This window comes from Phasianus colchicus, chromosome 27, assembly GCF_987193195.1.
Source record: "Phasianus colchicus chromosome 27, bPhaCol1.hap1.1, whole genome shotgun sequence".
NCBI classification, from domain to species: Eukaryota; Metazoa; Chordata; class Aves; order Galliformes; family Phasianidae; genus Phasianus; species Phasianus colchicus.
In genome coordinates, this window is record NC_143462.1 from 3,122,668 (window position 1) to 3,141,484 (window position 18,817).

At 52.1% G+C, this 18,817-nt stretch overlaps 4 protein-coding genes across 6 annotated transcripts; 2 read left to right on the plus strand and 2 right to left on the minus strand.

Moving 5' to 3' along the window:
• Nucleotides 1-46: 46 nt before the first annotated feature.
• On the minus strand, nucleotides 47-3,138 carry BAG4 (BAG cochaperone 4). 2 transcript variants are annotated; one of them, XM_031602205.2, is made up of 5 exons: nucleotides 3,036-3,121; nucleotides 2,859-2,951; nucleotides 2,197-2,439; nucleotides 1,649-1,873; nucleotides 47-1,341 (listed from the first exon to the last, which is right to left on the minus strand). In XM_031602205.2, the coding sequence occupies exons 1-5, from the start codon at nucleotides 3,081-3,083 to the stop codon at nucleotides 838-840; spliced, it is 1,113 nt and encodes a 370-aa protein (XP_031458065.2). In that variant the 5' UTR covers nucleotides 3,084-3,121; the 3' UTR covers nucleotides 47-837. The 2 variants fall into 2 exon arrangements, with proteins under 2 accessions (XP_031458065.2, XP_031458066.2); XM_031602206.2 differs by lacking the exon at nucleotides 2,859-2,951 and having other exon boundaries at nucleotides 3,036-3,138.
• A 77-nt stretch (nucleotides 3,139-3,215) lies between these two features.
• On the plus strand, nucleotides 3,216-4,635 carry LSM1 (LSM1 homolog, mRNA degradation associated). Its single transcript, XM_031602211.2, has 4 exons — nucleotides 3,216-3,364; nucleotides 3,498-3,566; nucleotides 4,030-4,145; nucleotides 4,213-4,635. The coding sequence occupies exons 1-4, from the start codon at nucleotides 3,319-3,321 to the stop codon at nucleotides 4,381-4,383; spliced, it is 402 nt and encodes a 133-aa protein (XP_031458071.1). The 5' UTR covers nucleotides 3,216-3,318; the 3' UTR covers nucleotides 4,384-4,635.
• Nucleotides 4,636-5,073: 438 nt separating this feature from the next.
• Nucleotides 5,074-9,266, plus strand: STAR (steroidogenic acute regulatory protein). The gene is made up of 7 exons (XM_031602209.2): nucleotides 5,074-6,736; nucleotides 7,060-7,173; nucleotides 7,395-7,522; nucleotides 7,603-7,761; nucleotides 8,021-8,205; nucleotides 8,413-8,506; nucleotides 8,587-9,266. Exons 1-7 carry the CDS (start codon nucleotides 6,673-6,675, stop codon nucleotides 8,686-8,688), a joined length of 846 nt encoding a protein of 281 aa, XP_031458069.2. The 5' UTR covers nucleotides 5,074-6,672; the 3' UTR covers nucleotides 8,689-9,266.
• Nucleotides 9,267-9,355: 89 nt separating this feature from the next.
• ASH2L (ASH2 like, histone lysine methyltransferase complex subunit) lies at nucleotides 9,356-17,554 on the minus strand. 2 transcript variants are annotated; one of them, XM_090125681.1, is made up of 17 exons: nucleotides 17,392-17,554; nucleotides 17,238-17,310; nucleotides 17,019-17,164; nucleotides 15,532-15,620; nucleotides 15,129-15,223; nucleotides 14,899-14,994; nucleotides 14,678-14,773; nucleotides 14,354-14,429; nucleotides 13,790-13,807; nucleotides 12,555-12,648; nucleotides 12,243-12,460; nucleotides 11,866-12,033; nucleotides 11,272-11,465; nucleotides 11,059-11,151; nucleotides 10,759-10,857; nucleotides 10,358-10,417; nucleotides 9,356-9,988 (listed from the first exon to the last, which is right to left on the minus strand). In XM_090125681.1, the coding sequence occupies exons 1-17, from the start codon at nucleotides 17,520-17,522 to the stop codon at nucleotides 9,881-9,883; spliced, it is 1,854 nt and encodes a 617-aa protein (XP_089981807.1). In that variant the 5' UTR covers nucleotides 17,523-17,554; the 3' UTR covers nucleotides 9,356-9,880. The 2 variants fall into 2 exon arrangements, with proteins under 2 accessions (XP_089981807.1, XP_031458064.2); XM_031602204.2 differs by lacking the exon at nucleotides 13,790-13,807.
• Nucleotides 17,555-18,817: the final 1,263 nt, after the last annotated feature.

Genomic DNA, 18,817 nt, shown 5'->3' on the forward strand with positions numbered 1-18,817 from the left:
AGAAAAAAAAAAAAAAGACTTTGAGAGACTTAATTACAAAATAACATTTAAAAGTCATCGGGGTTTATTGTCTCATTACACACAGCAATGATTCGCTTAACATGTTGTAACCAGAAGGTTAACAGCAGGTGTTAACAATTAAAAAGTGGATTTAACCCACGCGACCTGAAAAGCATTTCTGCACCTCCCATTGTCCAGGGCTGCGCTGCTGCACGGCTCTGTCTGCACCTCTCTTTTCCAGGTGAAGAATTCAGAGTTCCACTCTGCTTTCCCACATCCACATGGCATCAAGGAACAGCTTCACAACAGCTGCTGTTTGCAGCACATCAGCAGAGCTACAGGAATGCACTGGAAACAAAAAGAACCCTGGGATGACACACACCAGCTTTTGTGGCAAGGGATCTGAAGCTGAAAGCACACGCAGTGATGGACAACCAAGGGCCTTCATGTTATGGCTCCACAGTGACAAATGTGACAGGTGCTGCAGTACCATGGATTGGGCCTGGTTTGGGGAACTTTGTGCAGTGATTTTCTTCTTGCTGAGTGAAGGATGCAGACCCCCCACAGGATCCCGCAGCGCTGAGCATCTCAGGTGGTGCTGCTTCTTCACATCCCAGAGCAAACAACTCGCTTTGCTGCTTTCATCTTCTCTTAATTGGTCCACTGCCAAGCTGTTGGTTGGGGCTGGGCTTTCCTGTGGGTTTTTTTTTTTTTTTATTTTCTTTTAAATCAGGACTTATTGCTTTCTCATTGTCAATAGTGCTTAGCAGAAAGATCTGAGATGTGGAAAAACTCTTTGGAACCTCCACAACAGGCTGTGTTGTGGCTGATATGCTTTCACAATCCCTTCCTTTCCAGCTTTTCCAGTATAGCCTGAATTTTGTGGACAGCTTCCTTCCTGGCCTGCCGGATGCCATCCTGCCCACCAGTCTCAATGGAATCCAGTTCTAACAGCAGCTTGGTCAGCATCTCCTCCAGAAGCCGGTAGGATTTATCTGTCTTTTTTCCTACAAATTCATCCACCTCTTGTTCTAACTGTTCAGCCTGCTCTGTGACGTGTAGGATTCTCTGAATCTCTGGCTGGATGGCTGTAGGATTCATTGAAATGTGGTTGCCAGCTTTGCAGCCTGCCTCCTGGTTCCCAGCCAACTGCCTCCGTGTTGTGCTGTTGTACATTTGAGGCTGTGCACTGTACTGCACCTTGGGGTTGGATGGGGATGACTTGGCATTGAGCAGAGCGGGTGGTTTGTGGTCATTCATTGTCCCAGAGTGCTGGTGATTGCTGTCAGAATAGTAGCTGTGTTGGTTTGCACTTTGCTCAGGTTTGTCATAAGCAGATTCCTACAATCAGAGGGGAAAAAAAAATAAAAATCTACATTACAGAGGCATTAGATGAGATCTGCCCACTTCAAGACCCACCCCTCAGGGTCTGTTATCTCCAGTGCTTTCTGGAATTATAGATAGATATATAAGTAGGAGATTTTGCTGGTAGTACTTAGAACTGCTGCTTTCTTTCTGCCTCCTGGGAGCCAACTCTGCTTGTAGAAAGGAGCATTGAGGAGCTGCATGCATGTTTTGGGGCAGGCAGCACGATCTGAGTTTCTGCAGCCAGAATCTGTGTGTCAGAGCCATCAGAGCATCACTGTACCTTTGAGTCCCACACAGGAGGATGAGATGCAGCCCCACTGCCAGTCCAGGGCGGGTGTGATTCAGAGAGGAATGGGTTCCCATGTGCTGGAGTTGTGGGCCATGCATACTGTGGCTGCACCCCATAGGTGGGGGGAGCCCAAGCCTCTTCCTGTGCTCTGGGCTGTGGGTTGGCCCCAGGGCTGTGGTCTCCATATGGATACTGTGGAACAGGCATCCCTGGGGTCTGCGGGGAGAGGAGGGACAGGCATTAATCCCAAGTCACTCCCAGCACCACTATTCTGTGCCAGACAGCTCTGGGAAAAGCCCCAACACTGGGACTGCTGTCTGCTTTCTGCTCTACAGCCCATCACCTCAGAGCTCCCTGCAGAAAGGGGCAACTCCAAGTTTTTACTTGCAAGCAGAGTGACCTGGTTGGGATGTAGAAACCATTTGGACCCGACAGAGGGATCCTGCACTGCAGGTTCTTCCCCTGTAGGGCAGCACAGGAGCTCTGGCTTTGCCGTGCACACCCCAAATGAAGCACAGTCGTGTCTCATGGTGTCTCACCTGCGGTGGGGAATACCCAGCAGGCTGCTGCCTGCGCAGTGAGCAGCCCTCTGCTGGGCAGTCCTGTGTTCCACACCCCCAGGGAGGGGCAGGAGGGGGAGGTCGGTAGGGGGCAGTGCTGTCAGTGCTGTAGGATGGCCCCGAGCAGCTGTAGGTTCGTGTCTGTGGCAATGCTGTGTAATGCGGAGCGGCCGGAGGATACGGTGCATTGTAGGATCCGTTGGTGTAGGGAGAATCCATGCCCTGAGAAGGAGAAAAAGGAGAAAAACAGAGGGAAAATGTGTTGAGATGCACGTTTGGAGGTTTAGTTGGGTTCTTTCAGTCCCTGACTGTGGCTGAATGGGGGAGGGGGGGTGGGACACCCCAGGAACCCAGGAAAGTTTATTTCCTTTTTCAATCTACAAACGACGCGAGGAGGTGAGATTTTCCAATCCCCAAACCCGAGCTGCGGGGATTCAATTCGCCGAACCGCAGCCACCGCGTGAAATCGGGGCTTTAAAACGTTTGTATGAAGAGGGATCGCGTCGCAAGCGGGGTTTTATGGCACCGCAGCCTTCAGTGCGCGTCTGACGGCATGGAAACAACGCACGGCTCGCTTCGGAACGGAGCAAAACGGGAAGGAGGTGGAGTTGGACCCGCAACCCCCCGCCCCGCATACCGACCTGCCGCCCCTGCGCGTCCGCTCCGCCGGGAAAACGCCCGAGGCCGAACGCTCGGGGCTGCGCGGGGTTCCAATAGCCGGGACCCGGCGGCTCCTGTAGGGAAAACGCCGTTACGCGGTGCGCTCGATCCCTGAGCAGCGGTGATAACGGGCCGCGCTCAGCTCCACCCGTCCTTACCTGCCCGCCCGCCGGGCCCCAGGGCGCAGTACGGCCGCGGGGCTCCATGTCTGCCGCCCGGCACGGCCGAGGCAGCCCCGCAGCGCGACGAGTGGATGGAAGGCCCCCAAGAAGCGACCAATAGGATGCGAGGACCCCGCGGTCCAGCCAATGGGCGGCCGCCTTGCGCGCACGACCGGCGCTGTTTTTAAAGGGGCAGAGCGCTTTTCAGCACCGCCTTTATCCGCCCGGTGCGGGGCGGTTCCGGGGCGGTTCCGCGGTGCGCGGCGGCGCTTCCGCCACCATGAACTACATGCCGGGTACGGCCAGCCTCATCCAGGACATCGACAGTGAGTGCGACCGCCGTTCCGTTGGTACTGCAGGGAACGAAGGGTAAAACCGCGCCCCGGACGCGGATCCCCGCGTCCGGGGCGCGGTTTTACCCTTCGTTCCCTGGGTTGATCCCTTCCCCGTTTCCCGCAGAGAAACACCTGGTCCTGCTGCGGGACGGTCGGACGCTGATCGGATTCCTACGCAGCATCGATCAGTTCGGTACGTGGGGGGGGGGCAGCACCGGGAACGGCACGGGAGCGGAGCTCTGATTGAACCCACGTGGCCGTGCATAGCGATAGGAACGCAATTTACGATCCCCTCCCATCCCATGTTATGGTCTCACCTCGGGGCGGCACCGTCTGAGCACATCCTCCCCCCTCAGTGCATGGGGATGGCACTCGTTCCTATGGCTGAGCCCCTCAATCCTTGCCCCACACCCCACAGCACCGGGGATGCCTTCATCAGCCCTCGGTTGTGCCTGTTTTGGGGTCCCACAGGGGCTGGAAAGGCTGCAGGGTTTGGGGATTGCAGGCTTTGGGGGATGCTCAGCACATGGGATGCAGTCCAGGAGCTGCTCCCCAACGCTTTGGGTCACGGTTTGATTCGGGTGAGGTGCTTTGTTTGGTGGAAAAAAGCAGTTAAAAATAGGATGTTTGTTCTTTTTTTTTTTTTATTGCCACAGCAAATCTGGTGCTGCATCAAACCGTGGAGCGCATTCACGTGGGCAAGAAGTATGGAGACATCCCCCGAGGGATCTTTGTTGTGAGAGGAGAGAACGTGGTGCTGCTGGGGGAGATCGTGAGTGAGCCCCACACCCTGCAGCCCCACACCCTGCAGCTCTGCTAACACAGCTCCTTGCTTGCAGGACCTGGAAAAAGAGAGCGACACGCTGCTGCAGCAGGTATCCATCGAGGAGATCCTGGAGGAGCAGCGAGTGGAGCTGCAGGCCAAGCAGGAATCAGAGAAGCTGAAGGTGCAGGCGCTGAAGGAACGTGGCCTGGTGGTACCCAGGGCTGACACGTTGGATGAGTACTGATGGGATGGGAATGCTGCCCACGGAACTCAGCACTGTGCTGCGTGGTGCAGGCACTGAAATCGTGGTTTCTGTTCCTCCTTGAGGAAAAGGAGGAGAGATGACATCGGGGTGCCCTCGGAGGTAACCGGACGCTCCGGGGATCGTGGCAGTTTCTGTTCAGAGATGAACACCTCTGTTCTTTTTGGTTTGTGTCTTCTGGCTCCTCGCGTGGAGCTGAATGAGAGCTTCCCTTCACCTGTAAATAAATCCCTGATCTCAGCAGCAACAGCTTTGCCTGTGTTTGGGGTGTTGCTCTGCATGGTGCCAGGCACAGCGGGACTCTCCAGGACACAGTGAGGTCCTGTGGGACAGCTCAGGTGCTGTGCCTCCTCCCCTGTTCAGCCCTGTTCACCCAGGTGCAGCTGTTTGCCCACAGCTGTGCCCCCTAATTGGCTAATTACCTGCCCAGTTGCTCACAAACAGCAGAGCTGCCTCACATGGCTGTCCCTGCTGCCCAGCAGCACCCCTCACCCTCCTGCAGCACCTCCAAACTTGAGGGAGGACCACATGTGTGGCTCAGGCAGGTAGGAGCTGAAGTGGGTGCTGCAGATTTCAGCACTTGGAGGCAAGGCAGGAAAAAGGAGAGCCTGAGGTCTTTTGTTGCCACCTGTTCTCTGATGTTGTCAGTTGGTGTCTGTTTCTGCATCTGCCTTTCAGCCTGGGCAGTGCCCATGTTATCTTATCAGCTGCTCCCTGTGGGAGGGGGCTGTGGGTTTATCTCTGCTCTCCACATAGCATCAAAGCAGCCTTGGGAAAGTGTGGGGGCACCCCAGGTCCCTGCAAAGGGAGGGGACGTGGCTTCAGCCCCCCTGTTGGAGCCTCTCCTGGGTGCTGAGATATGGAATAGGTGTAGAAAAGGGAATTGTCCTGGTGGCTCAGGGCATTGTGTGAGCAGTGGTGAGCAATGTGTGAGGTGTGGGCAGTGCATTGAGAGGCTGAATGTCAAAAGGGATGTGAGGTCCCTGGATGAGTAAGGGGTGCACAGTGAGGTTGAGGGGGCTGGAGTGGGGCTGGGACACCTCCTTTCTTGCAGCCCCTGGGCATGGTGGTGGTGTGGGACACATGAGGAGATGCTGATGTGACACTGTGAAGTCGGTGAGCATTCAGGGGCACCTCAGTTTTTCAGCTATTCCTAAGTTTTGCTGTGTCCCTGCAATTAGGGCACCCTGGAGCTGAAGGGGTGGCTCTGTCAGGGAGCAGTTCAGTTCCTCTCAAAAACAAGTGCATGTCCTTGCTCCGAGGCCGTGTGTTCGGGGCTGCTGCTCCATTAGGATAACAGCAGTGCAGAGCTGGAAATCTCTGAGCTGGGAAGAGCTGTGCCTGTGCTGCTACATTGCCAGGGCAGCAATTTGGGAAGGAGATGCTCAGCTGCTGCCTTCCCGTGGTCCCTCCAAACCCAGTCCCATTGCAGGTGAGATGTGCTGTGCTCGGTGTGATTGGAAAGGATCCATCCAGATCCATCCATCCTGGAGGTGTGGGCAGAACAATGCAGCCATTCCCAGGCACAGGTAGGGCTGAGCACCGCAGGGCTGTGCTGCAGTTCCCCGTGTGCCCTGAGCACCACAGTGAGTGGGTGACCTCCCCCCTCACCAAATCGTTGCGACAGCAAAGAGGAGCAAGGTCAGCATCCCCGCAGCAAAGTGCAGGAGCTGACGTCAAAGGAAGCAGCTGTGATTCACAGCTTTTGGGGGAGCACTCAGTGCTGGGGCTGTAACTCATTCTACAGATGTCATTTCAGCCTTGAACGTTATCGCTGCTCTTGCTCCACCCCCAGGGAGATGTGGGGCTGCCCCCTCAATGCAGCAGAGCGTGGCTGGGACCCCCACCCCACAGCCTCCCTATGCACCTTGCAGCCCTGCTCTGCACGCACAGCCCTCAGCTGCAGCTCCATGCAAGCTGTCTACAAAATTCTCTCAGCCTCATGCACAGAGCATCCATGTGCATTCCCCACGTGCTGTGCAGCAGCAGAGGGGGAAAGCAGAGTTTGCCCCACGTATCTGGGCAGCAGCAGCTGCATAAGGATGTGCGCATGCGCTGCTGTTGACACCCACAGTGACCCACAGCCCCCAGCAGATGCATGGGGAGATGGGGCTGCCCTTGGCCTGCAGGGCACTGCCGTAAGTGATGGCTCTTATCTCGGTGCTGACAAGCCAGCATCCTTCAGCTGGTGGATTTAAGGCTGAGCCTTGGGGCTGAGGCACAGCAGTATTTGCAGCAGTCAACAGAACTGAGCTCCATCACGCTGCAGAGATGCTGCCTGCCACCTTCAAGCTGTGTGCTGCCATCTCCTACCAACACCTGCGCAACGTGACTGGTGAGAGGCCCGTGCCATGCATTTTGCTGTCTGTACAACTCCTTTCTGCTCTATTTCTGGACTGGGGGATGGAGGCTGTATGATGTTTCCAGCGGGGCTGCAGCTCTGGAGTAGGCAGTCGCTCTTCAGCTGCTCTCAGCTGTTGCATGTGCTGCTTGGAGCAAAGCCTGAGCAGCACGGATCTGCTCCCAACCTCCAGTATTGCAATGGGAGGAAGCTTCTCTCATAGAGACTTCAGCAGCTGGGCTGGGTACAAGCAAACAAGCGAGACTTTTCCAACCTGACACCACACAGCTGTGTTGTGATGTGCTCTCTGCTTGCAGGGCTGCGCAGACAAGCTGCAGTGGCCATCAGCCAGGAGCTCAGCAAGCTGTCGTGCCGCAGCGCGGGGCCCAGCACGTGGATCAGCCAGGTCCGCAGGCGAAGCTCTCTGCTCAGTAAGTGCTGCTTTCCAGGGATCTGCCCCCTCCAGGTCAATGCTTTGGAGGAAATCTGCTCGTGGTGCTGTGAGCTTTGCTAATGGAAATGTAGGGGGAGGTGGGAACTGAGCTCCCACCCGAGTCGTGGGGCAGGGAGAGGTGTATTTGATAGAGGTAGAGCTGGCTGGTATTGTGATGTGTTAGCTTTCTTATTCCTGCTTCTGCCTGCTCTCTCTCAGGCTCCAGGCTGGAGGAGAAGCCCTTCAGCGAGATGGAGATGTCCTACATCAAACAAGGAGAGGAAGCCCTGCAGAAATCGCTCAGCATCCTCGGGGACCAGGAAGGCTGGAAGACGGAGACGGTGGTGGTGAGCCCTCCTGTGGCCGCGCAGTGATGCTGTGGCCTTCCTGTGAGTATCTGCGGTGCTGATCTGCCTTTCCCTGTCAGGACAACGGAGACAAAGTGCTGAGCAAAGTGCTGCCGGATGTGGGGAAGGTGTTCCGTTTGGAGGTGGTGGTGGATCAGCCCCTGGATGCTGTGTACAGTGAGCTGGTGGACAACATGGAGCAGATGGGCGACTGGAATCCCAGCGTCAAAGAGGTGAAGGTAGGAGGCACGGGGTGCTTGTGGGGACAGCAGAATCCTGCTTGGTCTGCCATGCTGTTTGATACACATTCACACTGCTCTGTGTGCTGTTACAAGAGCCAAAGAACGGCTGCATGTTGCTCCAGGCACAGGGATTTCCCCACCTGTTCCTTTAGAGAAGTCAGACATGCAGACAATCACACGCTGGGGATCAAAGCCTGCAGTCAGCCAGCTGATTTTTCTGCAGTAAATCCTTCATGTTGTTGTTTGAACTGCTCAGATCCTCCAGAAGGTTGGGAAGGACACCCTGATAACCCACGAGACAGCAGCTGCTGTACCTGGGAACATCGTTGGGCCGCGGGACTTTGTGAGTGTGAGGTGCTCCCGGCGCCGAGGCTCCACCTGTGTGCTGGCAGGGATGTCCACCAAGCACGGAGCCATGCCCGAGCAGCAGGGATTTATCAGGTAATTAATTACCACCTGGGGTGCTTAATGAACTCCAAATTCACATGCTGGCTTGCAGTGAGGGCTCAGAGTTGTAATGATGTTTCAGAGCGGTCAGTTTGTGTTTTGGGAAGGGAGAAGTTGTGAAGGAGCTCAAAGTGCTCCAGCAGTGTTGGAGGGTGGGTCAGCTTTTGCTGTCTAACACGTGCAGTCCTGTCCTCATAACAGAGCTGAGAATGGCCCCACATGCATGGTGCTGCGCCCGCTGGCTGGCAGTCCCTCACAGACCAAGTTAACGTGGCTTCTTAGCATTGACCTGAAGGTAAATCTTGCACTGAACTACTTCAAAAGAAAGGCAGGAGTTGTGCCAGATGCACTGATGGGCTGCTTGTTCCTCTGCAGGGCTGGCTGCCAAAGACCATCATCAACCAGGTCCTGTCCCAGACCCAGGTGGATTTTGCCAAACACCTCCGGCAGCGCATGGTGCAGGCAGCGGGCTGCTGAGTGCACAGACTGCTACTGAGTGCTTTGTTCAGGGCTAACAGTAGGGAATCTTGTCCTTAGGTAAGTCAGATACAACTCAATTCTGGCCTGTGCTAACAAGACAGGCCTTTAATAGTAGGCAGTACTAATAAAGCTGAACTAATTAGTCAGGAGCCTGAGTCAGAAGCAGTGCCAGCAGCTTGTAGGTGTGCAAGCAAATGCCATACCTGAAGGGGCACGTTGCTGGGACCTCCCTGCTAATTACTTGAAGCTTTATTAGTCTACACTAAAAAGGCCTTGGCTAATTAGTTATTAGGGAAAAGTCCCAGGAGCCTCATTCAGAAGGCAGGGCCAGCCACTGCTGCTCCGTGTGCAGAACACAGGACTTAACCTCAAATGCATTCCCATCCTTTCCCCTAGTGAAGCAGCTCTAAGTTATTTGATATAATTTTGCATGTCTGTACAGGAAGATTATTTATTCAAAGCTCTGCAATGGTTATCATTAGCAGGAGTCCCTGGGAAACTTGTCATTGCTTTTATAGACACAGCTTCAGATTTAAAGTAGGTACTTAAGTTTGCAGGTTATGAAGGAGAACTACTTTAAACAAAACAAAAAATCACAAGACAAAAACAATGTAAGAGTTTAAAAGAAGAGTTTATGTTTAAACTGGCTGCCAGTTTATGTTAAAAAAAAAAAAAACAGTTTGGACAGAAGCCCAAATTTCAGTCTTACATGCAGTAGTCTTGTTACAACAAAATCCTTCTGGATGGAAACAGTTCACATTTAGCCAAGCACAGCTAAGCAGAAGTGTCAGAGTTGCTTCTGCAGGTAGAGATACAGCAGGTGGGTCCAACCCCACACCTGGTCCCACTGAACAATGACTGTTATGAGCCCCAAATGTCAGATGGGAAGTTATCTCAACACAATCGTTGCTTCTTCAGCTAGCTACACTGTAAGTTACTGAGGACTCCAAGAGATGCTCACAAATAGCACAATACACACTAGAACAGCATTTACTTGGGCTCAGCATAATAGCAGTGCATGGATCTTCAGCAAGGACCATACATATGCTGCACCTGCTGCCAAGAGCTGCCTTGGCTTCATCGTGTTTGTTCGTTGACGGATTGTTCTGAGTGATGCACGTTCCTCCAGAATAAAATCCACCTGATTTGAGTCGCTGTGTTGTTGCCTTATTGTGCTGCACCTGCTTCTTCAGGGCTCCCAGGGAGGGCTTCGTCTTCCATCCACTTCTGTCTCGACGTGATACAGTACATCTGCCAGCGTGTGTTCCACAACAGCTCCCCAGCCCATGTCACTCATCTACAAAGGGAGCAGAAGGCAGGCAGTCAGCTCAGTGCATAGATCTCAAAGGGGGGAGCAGCCCTGCTAGGCTGTGTCCACTCACTCAAGGATTGCGTCCCTCCAAAAAACAGCAGAGACAAAAATACATTTGCTTAAACAGCCAGGTATAAACAACAAGTTCTCATCATTGTTCTGCTTTTTTCATGCTATTGCCTCTCCAAGATTTTTAAATACATTCCTTTTGGCTGCACAATCAAGATGTGAGTACAAGAATTGACGATGACAGGTGCAGCCCTGCTGTAAATCTCCCCTCCCAACAGCAAATTCCCAGTCCCTTCTGTTTAAATTCTATGCTGTGAGGTGAGGGAGATGTGTGCTGTTACTTACGGGGCGGTACGTGATATCTCTGGGAGGATACTTGAAATATGGCCCAAAGTTGATAGAAACCTACAGAAAACATTTGTCAGTACAAAGCTGGACAATTTTGCTCACTTTTTTTCCCCCCCCATTCTTCAGCCCTGACCCTCTTACAATCCTAAGCATAACTGCAGCCTGCACAAATACCTGTAAATATACATCTCTGCATTAAAGGACAGCATTAATTAGGAGCTTGATGAAGTTAAATTAGGTGAACAAATGCATTGTTCTGGACTGGCTCCACCACAATAACTGTGTCTCCTCTCTGCTCACTAAACTGGGCTTGCTTGGCATGTTCCCAGCATGCACACACTATGCATTACCAGAACTACAGCTGGACTTGGGCATTATCTTTGAAAGTATGTTGTTACCGTGCAGCCTTTGTACAAAGAGATAGCAGGGAAATAAACTCCTTCAAAAATGTCTTTAAAAGCGACTCCTTGGCTGGCACCATTCTTGAAAAATATTATCTGAAAAGTAAAATGAGAAGTTTTTCAGTTGGTTCCTTCACCACATTACTCGTGATTCACAAGGCAATGTCAAAAGGCAGCTTATTAACAAAGATAACATGGAATCAATTAATAAACAGAAAGAGAAAGCAGTCTCAGCAGGCTCTCCACCCATTACTGAGTGCTGCATTTTCCCACCCCACTGACCAATGTTGAGCTCACCTGGCTTCCTGGTGCTTGCTTCAGGCTCTTCTCTGCTTTGTCCACAAAATCCTTCTCTTCAAAGTACAAATAGCTTTTAAATTTGATCAAAGCCTGAAATATCAGGAAATGATTACTTCAGAAATAGTAATATGTCACAAAATGGCAAACCTGCAGGGGCCCTGCCCTGAGAAAGGCGTGCCTGATGGGTAACAGTGTTCAAAAGTGATTCACCTTATCTTTGTAAGTGTCAGGCAGCGATTTGGCAGTTTCAGTATCTTCTGGAAGACTGATGTAAAAGCCCAGAACATCCCCTTGTCCATAGCCAGATGAATAGTGCTTCCCTATGGACTGGTGAAACTTTGTTCCCTTTTTGCTGCGCCAGGAGTAACTGAATTTGTCATATCCCAGAGGTGCCTGGAGGTTCCCTGCAGAAACCAATGTTTCCTCATGGACATACCAAGCTTAGAACATCCCAGAAGGTGTCCCTTCAGGTGTTGAGCTAACAGTTACATTCCATTATTAAATACAGCTGTCAATAGCACAAAAGTGTTAAGCAATGCCAAGCACATAACAGCATAAAGTAAAGTACTGAAGTTACTGAAGTTACTGAAGTTACTGAAGTTACTGAAGTTACTGAAGTTACTGAAGTTACTGAAGTTACTGAAGTTCTGCACAGTTTAGAGAACCTATGAAAAGAGTTTATCCCAGGCAAGGGGCAAGTTAGACATCACTAAAATAGTCTAGGTTTAAATTATTGAAGAAAAAAAAAAAGACCAACTAGTTAGAACCCAAGGCCTGCTAAAAATGTTTGGTAAAGTTATTTACCCAGTGGTTGTGACCAGCCTAATCTGGCAGCTGTGTCTGGGGGCATCTCATCCATGGAGATCTCAAAGTACCACGCTCCCTTTCTCACTCCATGTGAGGCTCGTACCATGGAATAGCCCTTCTCCCCGACAACAGTCAGCCTGTCATCTGAGATCTTCAGCTGAGGAGCTGCACGAGGGAAGAGGATACACAACACAGCTCATCTGTGACTCCTAACAGGCAACAATACCAGAAGGGAGTGAATGTAAAGAAGCAGGTTTCACATTTTCACCTTTTCAGCCAATGTTTGCAAGCTCAATAAGTGGTAACATGGGGTTATAAGAGACAGCTCCCCCAGTTTATTAGCACAACCTGCATACCATCAGCAAACCCCATACCTCGGTCATGCAGTGCCAGGAGGACCCGTTCATACAGGCAGGCTCTGTAGAGATCCCCAGGAATTGGTTTTCCTGCCCAGCAGTCCAGCTCCAGCTTCTCTGGGTCAGGTGCATGGGGGTCTGGCTCAGCCAAGATGTAGCGATAGCCGTCCTTGTTGAAGGGGTGCTCCAAGGGGTAGCCGTGGGGTGGTAAGCGCTGCGCAGAAAACAACGGGTCACTGTGAAACACAAAAGCTACAGGTTGGCATCTCACCATGGCTACAGTTCATTCACAACCCAACTGAGTCACTGTGCTCCTCCATCCCTCCTCACCTTCGGGTTTTCTTGGCTGTTCCAGTGGTTGATCCGTCCTGCTGTTTGCGTTTCGCTCCCCTCCCTTTCCCGCTGCCTCCTGCAGCAATTCCTCCTTCCAAGAGAAAACAGCTCATTAAGCAGCTGCTAATTAAGGAGAGCCTGTGAGCATGGAATCTCCACAAACAGAAAGGACAGAAAAAGCCACGTTCCCATCAGCCCATTGGGTCACGTATGTTCTCCTACACAGTTATCACTGAAAAGGACTTCGGGGAGGATGAGCACAGCAACACCCCAACAGCAGCTCTGTTATTGGCTTTCATGGAGATTCCAGTCACACAGCTCGGATTATTTCTGCAAAAGCAGCAGAAAACCCACTCCACAGCACAACACCACCTGATTTTAAGCAAAGGTGTCATCCCAGTGACATGCTGTGCTGCAGAAACACTGACACTGATGTTATATTTCAATCTATAAAATGAAATACGCCTAAGTCGTATAAAAAAAGAAAAGCAGTGCAGGTGTTTCTCTTCAGTATGGTCCAAATTGGTACTGTGTCACTTCATACTGCAGCAACTGATGTACAGGACAAGCTATGTGTCAAATCTCATCAAGCTAACGAAGGTATTCATGTTTTCATGTGTGAAATGGCATATGCATTTTATCATGACATTATTCAATAAAAAATCTCTTGATTTACAAGGAGAACTGTGGGATTTGTGTGTACTGCAGACAAACACCTTTAAGAACCACGCAGTGTGCTGTAACTACAGCAAGCTTTTGTATTATCAACATCACCCAATGTGCTGTGAGGGATTCAGAACCTCGAAGGGATGCCATATTCTGCACACACGATCTAAGCTGTACTTATGGACTTCAGCAAAAATATTTAGACTTTCCAGTTTTTCATCACTTCTTTATGCAAGCAATCCAAATATCACACCAGCTTACAGTCCTGGTATCCAAGCATTACAATTTAAAATGACAAAGATATCAGGTCAAATCTTACAGAGTAAAAGATCAACATAACTGAAAACAAAACCTTAAGCCAGTCGAGTGGGGCAGAATATGATGCACTAAAAGCTTCTAACTGTTAAACATTAAGAAGTGAAATGGTTGGTTTGCATTATTCTCACAGTCAAACCAGGACACGCCTCTGATCTTTAATTCAATTTAGCTTTTAAGAAAATTGAGCACAAAAGCTTTCCAAAACACAGCAGTACTTAAGTTTTAGAAGCTGAAAGGTAAATATTCACCTCCCAGAGAGGCTCCATCTGTAAGAACAGAAGTGGCACCACGTATGTGACAAACTTCCAGTAATTAAAGAAAACAACAAGTAGTGCATGAAATGGGGACAGAGCAGCTTAAACCCTATTGTTAAAAGCCCCAGCCACCACCTGCTAGCTCAGTAGGCTTCAAACTGAATGGCACAGCCTTGCACACAAAGAAACCTCATCAGCTCTTAAGTTTCCTACAGCATGATGACTAAGATTAATCTTAATGAGCAAGGCAAAGTTCTCAGCACAGCTGTCATTCCATAAAAATGGAACAGCAGCAAAATGCAAGTAGTGAGTTTAAGGAAATGTATCACAAATACTTCCCCTGGCTCCTTGCAAATCTCAGAGTGAGGAGAGCAGCAGAGGGTCAGTGAGACTGGCTGGGTGTGTTTGGAAAGTATTACACAGAACCTCAGTTCACAGTGGGTTTAACTGCTGCACCCTCACCTACAGGGCTGCACACCCAGCTATAGGACAGGAGAAGGGCAGCTCTGCCCCAAACAATGAGGGAAAAAACATAAAGAGCCTCATTAAAGAACTTGCCATTTAAATTTCCACTTGTGGATACAGCATTGTTCTGCTTCTGGTTATCATATGCAGGACCAATATTGGCAAGATCCTGAAAAAGGAAAGAAACAAAACTAAGCAGATGCACAGATTCAAACAAACTTACCACAAAGCCCAAACAGCACTTCCACATAATGCAGTCCTCCAGTGCTCCTCGACACAACACTGGTTTATAGGTTCATGTTATCTTGGATACTTTATGTTTATTTCACTGAGCATAAGATACCAGCAAAACCAGCCTCCCTCCCCTCTCTTCCCCCCCCAAGTCAGGATGCTCTCCTTCCATCTGCCATCACACACTTGGTCCAGAAGTCCAAACTTCGGGTAGTCTTCTTCAGGATCCTTACTCCCTGGGTCTGGGTGCTCCTTCACTAAGAACACATCTCTTTCTTTACACTGAAACAGAGAACAGAATAAGATCATACCAAATTTGGTAACAAATCTTCCCCATTTTGCTCTCCTTGAGTGTCAGACAGCAGTTATCACTCACAAAAAACCCTCCAGAAACCCCAACTACGTACCATAGTTTTGACAATATTATTAGGCCAAGTCATCTTCCCTGGTCTCTGTCTTGTGGTCATACACTCCCAGTATTTATCAATGAATGGGATAATATCCTGTTAAAAAAAAACAAACAAACAAACAAATCCAGTCTTAAATACTGAGTCTGAAAGCCAACATTTGGCTGAAACTGCTCTTCAGTGAAAGCACAGCTGACTTTAACACGTGATGACTGTCATGACAGCCGTACCTTATCTTTGGAGAACATGGTTTTTGGATGCTCATCTTGTGTCCTTGACTGCCACGTTAAGTTGGCCAGAGCACTAAGGCACATTTCCTTGAGATCTTCAAAACAAAGATAGGCCAAAGCTCGAGTTACATTCCGTGGAGAAGATCAGCACACAAACACAAGCACAGTGATCACTGAACACACAGCACCACACCAAGCCCAGCCTTATCCCATCAGCCCACACCACACACAGCACTTCCATACCTTATGAAGTCAGCAGCAAAGCAGCAACATTTCAGACAAAGCTGCCCATGCCTGCTGCTGACTTCTTTGGTCGTTTCTGCAAGTTTCAGCACAACCCTCTCACTGACATCAGGCAACATTACCTCGTGCAAGGCTTCCATGAGTGAGCTCTTACACTTACTTGCTTGTTTTCTTAAGAAATATGTGTTCCCACTATGGTGGCAAACGTTGCAATGGAAACTGTAGTTGGTCATGAAAGGCAAACAAGATCTGGAAAAGAGCAGAGCAGTTTGTAAGTTCTACTGCATGCCTTATGTGCTGCCTCAGGTAAGAAACGAATGCTCCCCCTCTACAAAAAGAACACTTTCTTGGGTCAGTGATAATTGCATCAGATTAAGTTTATCATTGGAAAACAGTAAACTTCTTTCCTCCCCCACTTCTCTGCCTAACAACTGACTTTCACTGAGCAGCACACAGTGCTCCAATGAGTGCTGCACAGAAGCACAAAGAGCGCATTAACAACACTAAAACTTTTGTCTTCATGGGGTTTTAGTGTCTGCATGGATGTCAGCAGCCTCAAGCAACCTGTGAACTCTGACAGGAGAAGGGAAAGGACAGCACCAACTGAAACCTCTGCATGTGGTATGCGGGGAGGAGGTTTGGTTCTGAAAGAAGAGAATGGGCTGCCAATACCAAACCACAGGGCCACTGTAAGGCACCCAAGGGCCACCTGAAGACCACTAATGGGCCATCAACACCCAAAGGCCACACAGTGGGGCACCTGAGGACCACCCAAAGGCACCCAAAGGCCACCAATGGGGGACCTGAGGGCCATCAACATCCAAGGGCCACACAAGGGGCCACCAGTGGAACACACAAGGGCCACCTGAAAGCCACCAATAGAGCATCTGAAGGCCATCAACATCCAAGGGCCACACAAGGGACCACTGTAAGGCACCCAAGGGCCATCCGAGGGCCACTAATGGGCACCTGAGGGCCACCAACATCCAACAGCCACACAAAGGGCCACCACAGGGCACCCAAGGGCCACCTGAAGGCCACCAATGGGGCACCTGAGGGCCACCAACACCCAAAAGCCATACAAGGGGCCACTGTAAGGCACCAATGGGGCACCCAAAGGCCATCATCACCCAAGGGCCACACAAGGGCCACTTGAGGGCCACCTGAGGGCCATCAACACCCAAAAGCCACCCAACAGGGGCACCTGAAGGCCACGTGAGGGCCACCCAAAGGCCACTAATGGGGCACCTGAGGTCCATCAACATCCAAGGGCCACAAAGGGGCCACCATAGGGCACCCAAGGGCCACCTGATGGCCACCAATAGGGCACCCAAAGGCCACTAATGGGGCACCTGAGGGCCATCAACGTCCAAGGGCCACAAAGGGGCCACCATAGGGCACCCAAGGGCCACCTGATGGCCACCAATAGGGCACCTGAGGGCCATCAACGTCCAAGGGCCACAAAAGGGCCACCATAGGGCACCCAAGGGCCACCTGATGGCCACCAATGGGGCACCCAAGGGCCACCTGATGGCCACCAATGGGGCACCTGAGGTCCATCAACATCCAAGGGCCACACAAGGAGCCACCACGGGACATCCAAGTGCCACTTGAGGGCCACCCGAGCCCCTCACACCGCACACATACGTGGTGTCGATGCCGAAGGTGTCCGCCGTGAACCACTTGGTGCAGATGCCGCACTGCAGTTCGATCTCTCCCAGCTGCCTCCCGTTCTCCTCATCCACCGACCCCGCCTGTGTGTCCATGGCCTCGGGGCCGTCGGGGGCGGCCTCCTGCGGGCGGCACAGCGCCGGTTATCGCCGTCAAAGCCCTCACCCCCCCCGCCCCGCTACGTACCCCACGTACCATCGGGTCCTTCCCGCTCGCGGTTTCGGTCTCCACAGCAGCGGCGGCGGCGTCCCCCGGCGCGGCCTCCCCCCTGCAAGGCCACAAACGAAGCCTCAGCACGGCTCAACCCCGGGCCGCGGCCTCCCAGCCCCGCGTTCTGTCCCCGCCTTACCCGCTCTCGGTGTCGGCTGCGCTCGGTTCGGGCGGGGCGGGCGGTTCAGAGGCCGGAGGCTCCGGAGCCGCCTCAGCGCTCTCCTCCGCGGGAGCCGCCATCGTCGCCGCCGCCGCCGCCGCCGCCGCCATTGCTGTGGAAGCTCTCGCGAGACTTGGTCCCAAGCACTGCTCTCGCGAGACTCCCGGTTTCATGATCTCAAGAGCTGCTCTCGCGAGATTCCCGGCTTAAAAGGGCGATGCTCGCGGTGGGACCCACATTCTAGGGCGACGGCGCCCCCTACCGGCGGCCGGCGGGGAGAGATGGAGGTGACGTCACCGCGTAGATGTGACGTAATCCTGCTCGGCAGTGACGTCACGCAGCCAGCCAGCCAGTGGGCGGGGCTTCAGACCCTATAGGGAGCAAAGAAAGGGGACGAAGAGTCAAAAAGATCACAAAGCGACTGAGGTTGGAAGGGACATCGGGGGGGGGGGGTGGTGTGGGACAACAACTCTGCTCAGAAAGGACACCTACAGCGGGCTGCCCTGCTGGAACTGGTGTAGTTCCAGTTACAACAGATGAAAACAGCCCAGAAGCAGCTGAAAAAAAGTGAATCGCGTGTCAGAGATCGTGAGGAAAGGAGCAGAGAAAGTCAGACCAGTCTGAGAGCCCTACATGGGCTCTGCGGGTTCTTCTGGTCCCCTCTTCTCGAAAGGACAGTGAAAGTGGGAGAGTTCAGAGGAGAGCATCAATGGCTTCCACAGCACAATGCCCTACAACTGCGTGGGGCTCTGCAGCCCCAGTAGAGATTATTTAGGGGAGGAAAGGATGTGCATCTACAGAACTGTCTGTGGATGAATGGATGGGATCGATCATTCCCTGGGAGGAATCAATGGAAGCTCTTTGAGCCCCTCCGGGCTCCTTCCAGCACCGGTGCTGCATGCAGAGGATAAAGCTGACTGCTTAACACTGGCCTAAATCCGAGAGCAAAATACAGAGGAGAAATCTGTCGGGTCTGGTAAACGCGGAGAAGATGGCCAGGCAGGGGGTGTGCTCGGAAATACATCAATAAATAAATACTACTAATAATAATTAACGAGTTTTTGAACCCTCGGGTACAAGAGTGGGGCTGGGGGATCCCGAGAGGCATGGGAGCGCGGGGAAGGGGTGGGGAGGAGGAGGGATGGAGGGTGGATAGGGACGGGAGAAAGAGGGGAGGGGGCTCTCGGGGCGGCGCTCGGGTCCTCGCTACAAATAGCGAGCGGTTCTCGTCCCGGTGCAGCCATGCGGACCCCACTGCGCCCCGCGCTGCTGCTGCTGCTGCTGCTGCTCTGCGTCCCCGTCCTGCTGCGCTCTGCACCCCCCCGCTGTCCCCCGCTGATGCTGCAGCTGTTCCGCTCTCCCCCCGCACCGCTCCGCGCAGCCTCCGCCACCGCGCTCAGCATCG

What these genes read in the sequence shown, in the direction of transcription:
- BAG4 (XM_031602205.2), bottom strand. Translation starts at nt 3,083, where the DNA reads ATGGAGCCCCGCGGCCGTACTGCGCCCTGGGGCCCGGCGGGCGGGCAG. An exon ending in GGGGCCCGGCGGGCGGGCAG is followed by an intron (nt 2,952 to 3,035) that starts GTAAGGACGGGT and finishes TTTTCCCTACAG; the next exon opens with GAGCCGCCGGGTCCCGGCTA. An exon ending in CTCCTGTGTGGGACTCAAAG is followed by an intron (nt 1,342 to 1,648) that starts GTACAGTGATGC and finishes CTCTGATTGTAG; the next exon opens with GAATCTGCTTATGACAAACC.
- LSM1 (XM_031602211.2), top strand. Translation starts at nt 3,319, where the DNA reads ATGAACTACATGCCGGGTACGGCCAGCCTCATCCAGGACATCGACA. An exon ending in CCTCATCCAGGACATCGACA is followed by an intron (nt 3,365 to 3,497) that starts GTGAGTGCGACC and finishes CGTTTCCCGCAG; the next exon opens with AGAAACACCTGGTCCTGCTG. An exon ending in ACGCAGCATCGATCAGTTCG is followed by an intron (nt 3,567 to 4,029) that starts GTACGTGGGGGG and finishes TTATTGCCACAG; the next exon opens with CAAATCTGGTGCTGCATCAA.
- STAR (XM_031602209.2), top strand. Translation starts at nt 6,673, where the DNA reads ATGCTGCCTGCCACCTTCAAGCTGTGTGCTGCCATCTCCTACCAACAC. An exon ending in ACACCTGCGCAACGTGACTG is followed by an intron (nt 6,737 to 7,059) that starts GTGAGAGGCCCG and finishes CTCTGCTTGCAG; the next exon opens with GGCTGCGCAGACAAGCTGCA. An exon ending in CCAGCGTCAAAGAGGTGAAG is followed by an intron (nt 7,762 to 8,020) that starts GTAGGAGGCACG and finishes TGAACTGCTCAG; the next exon opens with ATCCTCCAGAAGGTTGGGAA.
- ASH2L (XM_090125681.1), bottom strand. Translation starts at nt 17,522, where the DNA reads ATGGCGGCGGCGGCGGCGGCGGCGGCGACGATGGCGGCTCCCGCGGAG. An exon ending in CGAGCGGGAAGGACCCGATG is followed by an intron (nt 17,165 to 17,237) that starts GTACGTGGGGTA and finishes TGCCGCCCGCAG; the next exon opens with GAGGCCGCCCCCGACGGCCC. An exon ending in CTGACACTTACAAAGATAAG is followed by an intron (nt 11,152 to 11,271) that starts GTGAATCACTTT and finishes CTGATATTTCAG; the next exon opens with GCTTTGATCAAATTTAAAAG.